This window comes from Priapulus caudatus, unplaced genomic scaffold, assembly GCF_000485595.1.
Source record: "Priapulus caudatus unplaced genomic scaffold, Priapulus_caudatus-5.0.1 Scaffold193, whole genome shotgun sequence".
NCBI lineage: Eukaryota > Metazoa > Priapulida > Priapulimorpha > Priapulimorphida > Priapulidae > Priapulus > Priapulus caudatus.
Window position 1 is genome coordinate 18,668 of NW_014577254.1, and position 9,777 is coordinate 28,444.

Genomic DNA, 9,777 nt, shown 5'->3' on the forward strand with positions numbered 1-9,777 from the left:
GCGGGAGAGTCTGCGGAAGAGACGCGTCGAGCTCTCAGCGATCAACAGCTGGCGACGACATCTGATGCTGATGCTGATGCGGCAGCGGGAGAGTCTGCGGAAGAGACGCGTCGATCTCTCAGCGAACAACAGCTGGCGACGACATCTGATGCTGATGCTGATGCGGCAGCGGGAGAGTCTGCGGAAGAGACGCGTCGATCTCTCAGCGAACAACAGCTGGCGACGACATCTGATGCTGATGCTGATGCGGCAGCGGGAGAGTCTGCGGAAGAGACGCGTCGATCTCTCAGCGAACAACAGCTGGCGACGACATCTGAGGCTGATGCTGATGCGGCAGCGGGAGAGTCTGCGGAAGAGACGCGTCGCTCTCTCAGCGAACAACAGCTGGCGACGACATCTGAGGCTGATGCTGATGCGGCAGCGGGAGAGTCTGCGGAAGAGACGCGTCGCTCGTCGTGGATCGTTCTGCGGCGCGCGGCGCTGCGAGGCGGCGGCGACGACGCGCAGCCGATCGGCTACGGCAGCGGGAAGGAGCTGGAGCACGCGTACGCGACCGAGCATCGCAACGGCGCGCAGCTGCTGCTGTTCTGCACAGTGGCGGGCGCGCACGGCAGCCCCACGCTGCTAGTCCCCGCCGAGCTAGCCCTGCACCTCGTGCGAATGCTCGCGGCGGCGTCGGATCTCGTGGACGAGAGCACGATCAGTCACTACTTCAACAGCCGGGCGCGGCTGTCGCGGCTGAACGCCGGGCGCGAGAGTGCGACGGCACAGCTCATCCTCGCAGCGTTCGTCCTGTTGCAGAGGGAGGCGGCGTCCAACCCTCGCTGCCCCACGATCAAGTCCCTCCTCGCGTCGCACGTGCTCGCGAAGCGCGACGGCGGCGAGATGGCGGCGACAACGCTGCGCCGGCACCTGCTCAGCAGTCGGTTTTACGTGGACGTGTCCGGCGGCGCGCAGCCGAAGTTGGACTCCGCGGAGGTAGAGGCGCTCGTGTCGTTGCATATGCGGCAGGTCGTCGAGGAGACGTGCGCCGCGGACGGACGGGTGACTGTGATAACGTCGCTGAAACCTGAAGCGGCGAATTCGCTCGGCGGGGAAGAACGCATCGGGTACCGGAACGGCGATCAACTCGAAGTGAAGTTGGCCATGCAGTCGTACTACAAGTGCCACTCCTATTTCGAATCGTTCTGCAGCTGCCTGACCGGCGAACGATTACACGTGCCTGCGAAACTACTGGTGCATTTGATTGATTATCTAGTCGTGTTTTGGAAGCGCGTGAACCTGGACGACTTCGCCGCCGCGTTCACGTCGTTCAACGGCGAACTGATGTTGAAAAAGAACGAGAGCTGCCTTCTCCGGCTGAACGAGTTACTCCTCTACGCGCTGGCAGCGCTAAAAGCGGACCAGCAGGCGTGCGTTGCTCACGGGTTGTTGCCGATGCTGTCGTCGCTGGTCGGTGTGAGTAAGTCGGACGCAGAGGCTACGACGTCTACGCTAGCCGACTACCTGGCCGACTGGTGCCCGCGCGCTGCAGCCGCCGGCTGGTGCGACAACGACGAGAACTCGTGCGATCTCAATGCGCTGCTGGAAGCGCACGATGCGTGGCGCCGCCTCCTGAAGGTGGCACCGGCGTCGCCCTCCACGTCGTTCGCCGACCTCGTGGAGAAACGCTGCCTGTCGGATGCGGATGCGGTTGTCAAGGGGTCGTCGTCAGGCACGCCGTACTCCGATCAACTCGTGCAGGACCTCAAAGAGTCTGATCTTCAGTTCACGTTTGGAGTGGACGAGCTCACGAATGGAGAGGTGAGAGGCTGCTATATAATCCATCGTAGTTTCGCATAAAAGAGATATACTACGTTGTGCATCGGGGCAGGGTGACAGACAGAGTTTCTTTAAAGGAGTGAGGGACAGGAGTGTGATTAATTGCTGTCTCGTTATTGCACAAGTATTGCTCACTCATGCTTGCGTATTTCATACGTCTTGGTACTATTGTCATTATTACTGAATGATTGTATATTCTATTGTTTTTAAACAAATTCATGTTTAAGAATAAAGTCGGTAACAGTAAATAAAGTACAGTTGAGGTGCTTATGTAAGATATCAAGGTGTGGTTTCGTTTAGAACGAGTTGAGTATATTTCCTCAAATTTGCCGTGCTGATTGATATAATTATTACTGAACTGTGTTTTTTTTCCAGGCACCTGAATTAATTTGCTCATTTTGTCAGAAGAGCGGTCATCTGAATAATGTGAGTTGATAGCAGACATTTACGATTTTAATTCAGAGTAAAAACGTATTCATATTTATGTATTCTGATTTGTATGTCTTTATTTAAACTTGTTAGTTACCAGTAATGTCTTTGTAATGTTTACTGTTTTAAATCAAACTATCTACGCATCTAAGGGCACTTCGGGTTGAAGTTACTCCAACAAGTGGTTCTTTTATTGCTGTATTCTGCAGAGCAGTAGTGTGCACATTGGTATGTGTTCGCACATGCTTTCAGTAGGTTTAGAGAATGCCATTATTGCATACAATCGGCATTGGAATTTAAGCATCCCACTATGTTCGCTTATTCGTCATCAAATTGTTGTGTGACAGGATTGTCCGGATGAAATAATCCCAGAATTGCTCCCGCTACCTCCCATGAAGACGGGATACTTAAAAATGCTGGATTCTATCTGCTATGCAATTCTAGGTGAGCATAATAAATGTGTGATTGCCAGCAGCAAGAGATGCTTTGCATGGATAGACTGGAAATTTACGTTGTAACGCTAGAAAATTATTACCTGTGTTTCTGCTTGTATTTTAACAACCGTTCATATAGTCAAACCTCAGTTATCCGAACATCAATTATCCGAACAAGATCTCAAGGTCCCGTGAATATTTAACGGTAATACGATCAGATCAGTTTTCCGAACAATCGGTTATCCGAACAAAATACTCCCCGCCCGTCTCGTTCGGATAATCGAGGTTTAACTGTAATGCAGAAGATAATTGTAGGCGGTTTTTTCCACATGCAGACCAATATGCACCAGATACTGCAGAGTTGCAAGAGAGAAGCAGAGTCCTGTTTGAAACGCAGACTTTTGTAAGGAAAGGCTTCCCAGGTGTGTTTATATAGCATATCTATAATGTCATTTCCAGTTTATGTAAGCTACAATGGCAGGCTTGAGAGTGAGAGCTAAGGGATCAGAGTGGTCTGTTGTTGTGAGGTATAGCAAACTTTAAGTGTGAATTTTTTTATTATACAATGCTTTCTTGGCATAGCAGTGTGTTCCATTGTTGTATGATCATTTTTACTACTTTATGGAACTGGAAGCAAGTCGTTTTTACTTAGATGTAAGCACCTGTTATAATATAGTTTTCTTGTATCTGTTGTTTTTAATCGTATATGAGTTCTAATGTGCCCGTCTGTTTTGGTTGATATTAAGTTTTCTTGTTTGTAGATGCTGAACTATGTCTGTTTGGTTCCTCTGTCAATGGATTCGGATTCAGAGGAAGTGACTTGGACATATGCATGACTTTTCAGAATTCCAGTGGCGAGGTGATAATAATTTGCATATTGTTTGTAATAAATGAAGGTTTTCCTGTGTATGTTCTATTGATTCTTAATGATTAAGGTGCCAATGAAATGTCATCATTCGAAGTTTAATATCAGCGGTCCTACTGGCATAAATCAGAAACTTGTTAATTGGAATGAATATATTTTATATGTTATTATGTCATAACAAATGCATTAAATAGCAAGGGCATAAGGAGCTCAATAATGACATCACAAGTTTGAATCCATGACTTGTGAATTACATACTGAATTCCTCATTGTTTTTGCTTTTGTCAGGGTCTCAACCAAGCTGACATAATTGAAAATCTGGCTAAGCACTTGAAAAGCTGCAAGGGGCTGTACAACGTCTGTGCGATCTCTACGGCAAAGGTGCCTATTGTCAAGTTCAAGCACAGAAGGAGTCAATGGGAGGGAGACATCAGTCTCTATAACCTACTGGTGGGTGTGAATTCATATTTATCTTGTGTTAAATCCAAGAAATTAATTTACTATCGAAATTTTTGATCTCCCTCCAGGAAATCTTCATCAGGTAGAGATGTCACCATAGGTGGCAGCAGGTGGGAAGGGAGGGAGGTCGAAGGGAGATCGAAAATTTCGATAGTAAGTTAATTTCTTGGATTTAACACAAGATAAATATGAATTCATAGTTGCAACGAAATCCAATGAACTTATTTATTCACTACTGGTGGGTGTACAGGAGCGAATGACCATCCTGCAGTACTCCCCTCCTCCCCTCCCCTATCCAGCGCTGTAGCCTACCAACTGACCTCAGAGTTATAACGTGCCTTGAGTTGCTGTAACATAGGTGCTTATATTACCGCGACGCTGTTTGCAGGCCCAGAACAATACCTCCCTGCTGAGCACCTATGCTGAGATCGACGATCGAGTGAGAATACTGGGCTACGTCATGAAAGTGTTTGCCAAGGTAATTGCTATTCTAATAGGCACAGGCCAAGCGGCATGTTGCAGTTAGGTGCACAGAACGCACGGAAATACGCTGGGTAGATTTCTTGATAAATAATAATTAAAGTTCGTACCCTCTTTATTTTATTGCACAGTGTAGCGATTTTCACAGGATATTGCCCTGTAATGTCTGTCGTCCATTTATTCATACATATATTGTGGTGTTGTGGACCTGTCTATACAAGATCATATAGATAGCTTCATTGTATTGCGTCGTGCAGTTTACTAGGAAGGCAATATTAATTGCGGCTGTCAATTCCTCCGTGATAAACGACACTTTTGTTTTGTAGTGAATCCTCTCCTACACATACACTCCTATAAGGCGTGCCCAGTCATTGACAGCTCTTGGCACAACTCTGCATGCAAGTCACCATCTGCTTTTCCGTTGGTGATCTGTTGTTGCTGCTGCTGCTGCTGCTGCTATATAGAAGGTACAAGTAGCGATCTTGTGTAGAATTCGAGCGGCCTACGAATAGGCTTGTAGCGGTCTCTAGTGGGTAGAATTTGAGTTCAGCCTGAAGGGCCTAATTAGCTTTAGCTTTTTGGCAAATTTATAATGACATTTTTTCGCCAAATTCAACTTTAATTCACATTTGGCGAATTGGCAAACGATAACTTAACCCCTGCCTCTACACTTGGAAAACTAGGGTCGAAATTTGTACCTGGTCATTCCATGGTTTGGTAAAAATCCTAATATAGCATTTTGGTCTCATCAAAGGTATATGTTACTTTGTGGATCCTTGCTAGGTGCTATATAACGTGGACATGCAGAGAGAATGTGGTGTAGTTGCAGTTTTATTTCCTGAGTAATATATTGCAGATGACCCTGGATTAATACTGGTTTATTACAATTAACTGTTAACTCTTTAATTGTTTCATTTCTATACACTGGTTTTTATATTTTTTTAGATCCCTATACTAGAGGAAACTTAGGATGGGCTCTCAGTGCCCCAAAATTGTGGGACTACATCTATGACAGGCTAAGAGGGGCCTACAAGTACTTTGGTGTACCACAAACTGTGGAAGGACCCCTTTTCACCTGCATCAAAAACTCAGAGTCAATCCTCTTATTAGACCTGAGAGCAGAGCTACAAGCGCAGCAAGGTATGTTCAAAGTCACTGCCCATCATGCTACAGAATATTGTAAAGAAACTGCAGACATAGCTAATAATTACATTACTCACTGTTTGTGCTCAACATTGCAGTGCTAGTTTTTGCTAATGACAGATATGATATGATATGATATGATATGATATGATATGATATATATATATATATATATATATTGTATGGATTATGTGTTGTTAATCACTTCATTTTATGGAGTCTACCTTTTTCCTGGGCAGCACCAGGCTTGCTGCTAGTATTAAATTAATGTATGTATAACATGCATTACTGCATTCTACAGTTGAGGTAACTAAAGGCAAGAAGCTGGCCGAAACAGACTCCATCAAATCCCCAAAGACCGAAAGTCGAACCAAATCGGAAGAGGGGGCAGCAGTCAGAGATGGAAGGAAGTTAGCGGATGCGGCTCCAGCAGCGAGGAACGATGCCGCCCCTCGGACAGACGCAACGACAAGTCGCTCGCTTCCCGTCGCCGTGGCGACGCCGCAGCTGCTGGACGACCCTGCCATCGTCGCCAGCGGCCGTCTTGCGCAGCTGCCGACCCCGCAGAGCGAGCGCGCCGCCGCGCCGGGGGAGGAGCCAGCACAGAGCAGCGACGTCTTTGAGAAGCTGTTTGTCATGATGCGGGAGTCCGCCACCGAGGCGTTCTCCGAGACGACGGCCGCAGGCGAGGTTTCACGGCGCCCGGATGCAAGCGGGATCGATCCGGACGTACGCGCCCCTTCCCCGCTCGCGGATCCTCGGAACGGGAGCGTTGCGAACGATCAAGGTCAGCAGGACGACAAGAGAGGGAGGGAGACGAGGAAGGGAGGGAGGGAGAGAGCAAGGTCACCTAATAACGTTCATGCTCAACAGTATTCATTATACAGATATGGTTTGCTTGCATGAAATTCAGATTTTTTGCATCGGCCCAGAGGGCTACCAGCCCTCACAAATTTTGTTTGCTGTTTAAACCAGAATGGACCTAAAATAAGAGTTGAAATGATAATTAAAAAAAAGCTTGTAGTGTGTGGCATCGCATAGTAGCTGTTGAACAGACTATAATGCAGATCATGAATGATGTCCGAAGTGTTTGAATCAAGTAAAACAGCAATGTAGGCTACTTGCTCATTAATGCTATAAATAAAAATGTAGGTACTCGCTAACACAGCTGAACCCACCGGCTCGGAGGGCCGGTGTTTTGCCAATGTTACTGGCCCTCCAAATAATTTGCCGGCGTATGCCTGTGGGGCCGTTGCTAATCTCGCGCCCTGCTTGTCCCTCCACGTAGCACAAGGTGTGGCCCCACCTGAACAAGAATAAGCAGACATGTGGAGAGCTGTGGCTAGGCATGCTGCGCTTCTACACGGAACGATTCAACTTCAACGAGCAGGTGGTCAGCATTAGGCAGCTGCAGCCACTCATGCACTTTGAGAAGATGTGGAACTTCAAGACGCTAGCCATCGAAGGTACGCGTGATTGCATGTGTGCGTGTGTCTGGCAAGCATTTTGTATCATAATTCTGATAGGTTCAGTGCTCGAAATCTCGCTTCCAAGCTCAAAACCCAGTTTCAGAACTCGAAACCCACTTTCGTCATTGCTAAGGCCCGTATCTAGGATTCGTGACGTAAGCGGTTTCAATGCATTGTTGATTTGTTGCATTGTTGCATTGATTCATTGTTGCGTTGTGTGTAGTGACGTTGTTGGAAACCTTTTTCTGGCTAGAAACCTAGTTTCTTAATCAAGAAACTAGGTTTTGCGAGCACGAAACCGGATTTCTTGCGAGGAAACTTGGTTTCTCGAATCACGATACAAAATGCTTGCCATACGTGCTCGCACCCTTTGTTTCTGTGTGCATACTTGCGTGTTTGCGTGTGCAAGAGGGTGTCCAGGCAGGCGAGTGTGGATGTAATTGTTCCTAGTTTTTCCTCGACCATCTGTGTCATGATGTCTACTGTATTCTCACTGCGCGTGCGTGCGTGCGTGCGTGCGTGCGTGCGTGCATGCATGTGTGTATGCTTATCTAGCCATTCTGTCTCCGTGCTTGTTTTTCTAACAATCCCCCAACGCATCTTGACTATGTAGAGCTCAATGTAACCTGTATAGCGTGAAGAATTCTCCCTGGCAATTTGTAGCATCTGATCGCAGGTGTGCTGATCTAGATTCATAGTCTGATACTAATACTCAGTGATTTTTTTGGCCTTCCTGACAGTATATATCATATCTGCACGTTGTACTTTTAATTGAATTCACAATAATATTCATTGCCTTGCATTTAGGCATTTTTTGTGTATGCAATGTACAATTTGTTAGACAATGTACTGATTTTATATGTGTATGTGTGACTTGCAGATCCTTTCAATTTAAGCCACAATCTTGGCCAGGGGCTTCAGAGAAAAAGTAAGTTTTGTTATAGTTGCAGCATTCGTAGTGATATTCCTCGCATGTCGAATTTATCGGCTGTGACATGGAACTATTTGCTAAGAGTGTTCAAAGTAATATTTTCTTGACATTTCTTGTATGTGAGCTTATACAGTTAAGGCTGTGACATGGAACTATTTGCTAAGAATGTTCAAAGTAACATTTTTTTGTATGAGAGCTTTGTAGAAGGATAGCAGAGGAGACTGCTGCTGCTGCTACTGCTACTGTTGCTAATGTTGCTACTGTTAACACCGTCTGCGTTTGCGTTGCAGGTGTGTGATATAGGCGATGCATCTCGGGGCAGCCTCTCGTCCTACGCCTACATTCTGATGGTTATCTTCTACCTGCAGCAGTGCCAGCCGCCCGTCGTACCTGTCCTCCAGGAGGTACTGTATACGCCATATTTTTCGCGTACAGATATTTTCGCGAATTCAGACTTGACGTACAATTTCGCGAGTGGTTAATTTTGCGGTCGGTGAATTATGATTTATTCGGTATTATTTGGTATGAATTATTCGCGTGTTGTTATTTTCGCGGTCTGGGACACGTTCGCGAAATTCGCGAAAATTAAACCACCGCGAAATATACAGCTTATACAGTATTCTAATTCTTATAATTCTAATAATTCTACTTGACCTCAACTTCATATCCTGCAGCTAGTTAGCTGGGAGAGTGTCACCATTTCCGAAATCTGATCCTTAATGCTTCTAGGTGCTATATATCCTCCTATGTGTGCAATGTTGAGTTTAGACCATTCTTTAGATAGAGCCTTCAGGGGTAGGTGCCTGGGCCACAATTAAAAATATCTTTGGTTGCCCTCACCCGACCCAGGCTGAAAAGTTTGGGTAGGTAGTAGGCTTTTTTTGGGTGTGCTTGTGTGGAGATACCTTTTATGTTGAATGTTTGTTTTGCTTGGTACATATAATGTATTGCCTACATATTTACATAATGTACACTGATACAATTTGTAAAAAAAGAAGAAAGAATGGGATAGATCAGCAAAGTTTTTTGAGTCGGCCCCTTTTTGCCGGTCAGTCGGGTGAGGGCAAACAAACAATATTTTCATTATGGCCTTGGTGTGTGCCGCTGCCCACCCATCTTGCCCATCCATTTATATGTATTTCATTTATGAATATTACATGTTTATAACATGAATGTAATAAACCTTTAATGTAACAAAAAAATGAAAACATTAAAAATAAAGCATTCGTGTTATAAAAATGTTATAAACATTTATTAAATATAATGTTTATAACATTTTTATGTCGTAATTGTTTTTCATTTATGTTGTACTTCTCTGTCTGTACGGTTTACTGTGGTGAGACACGAGGAGTAGGAGTCGTGAACTAGTGATGTATTCGAGAACGTGCGTCTGAATTCATTTTATCGTTTCGATAGCTTTACAGTGGAAAGAAACCAGAAACAATTGTGGAAGGCTGGAATGCTTGGTTTTACAAAGATATCCCACAGTTGGTAGGTATTTGAGTTTGCTGGTTAAATACAGAGAAAGTGAGAATAAGAGAGATAGCGAGAGAGAGAGAGAGAGAGAGAGAGCAAGAAAGAGAGAGAGAGAGGGAGAGAGAGCGAGAGACAGTGAGAGAGAGAGAGAGAGAGCGAGAGAGAGAGAGAGAGAGAGAGAGAGAGCGAGAGAGAGAGAGAGAGAGAGCGAGAGTGAGAGTGAGATTGAGAATGATAGAGAGGGAGGGAGACGAGGAAGGGAGGGAGGGA

General features: G+C 45.7%; 1 protein-coding gene across 1 annotated transcript in view; it reads left to right on the forward strand.

Moving 5' to 3' along the window:
• Positions 1-9,777, forward strand: part of LOC106807054 — a gene marked incomplete in the record, with an annotated part of 14,314 nt that continues 4,537 nt past the window's right edge. The window contains 12 exon segments of the mRNA XM_014809281.1: positions 1-1,803; positions 2,197-2,247; positions 2,598-2,694; positions 3,020-3,106; positions 3,446-3,543; positions 3,838-3,999; positions 4,397-4,486; positions 5,224-5,242; positions 5,434-5,628; positions 5,933-6,360; positions 6,920-7,097; positions 7,981-8,028. Coding sequence (XP_014664767.1) covers positions 661-1,803; positions 2,197-2,247; positions 2,598-2,694; positions 3,020-3,106; positions 3,446-3,543; positions 3,838-3,999; positions 4,397-4,486; positions 5,224-5,242; positions 5,434-5,628; positions 5,933-6,360; positions 6,920-7,097; positions 7,981-8,028 — 2,596 coding nt within the window.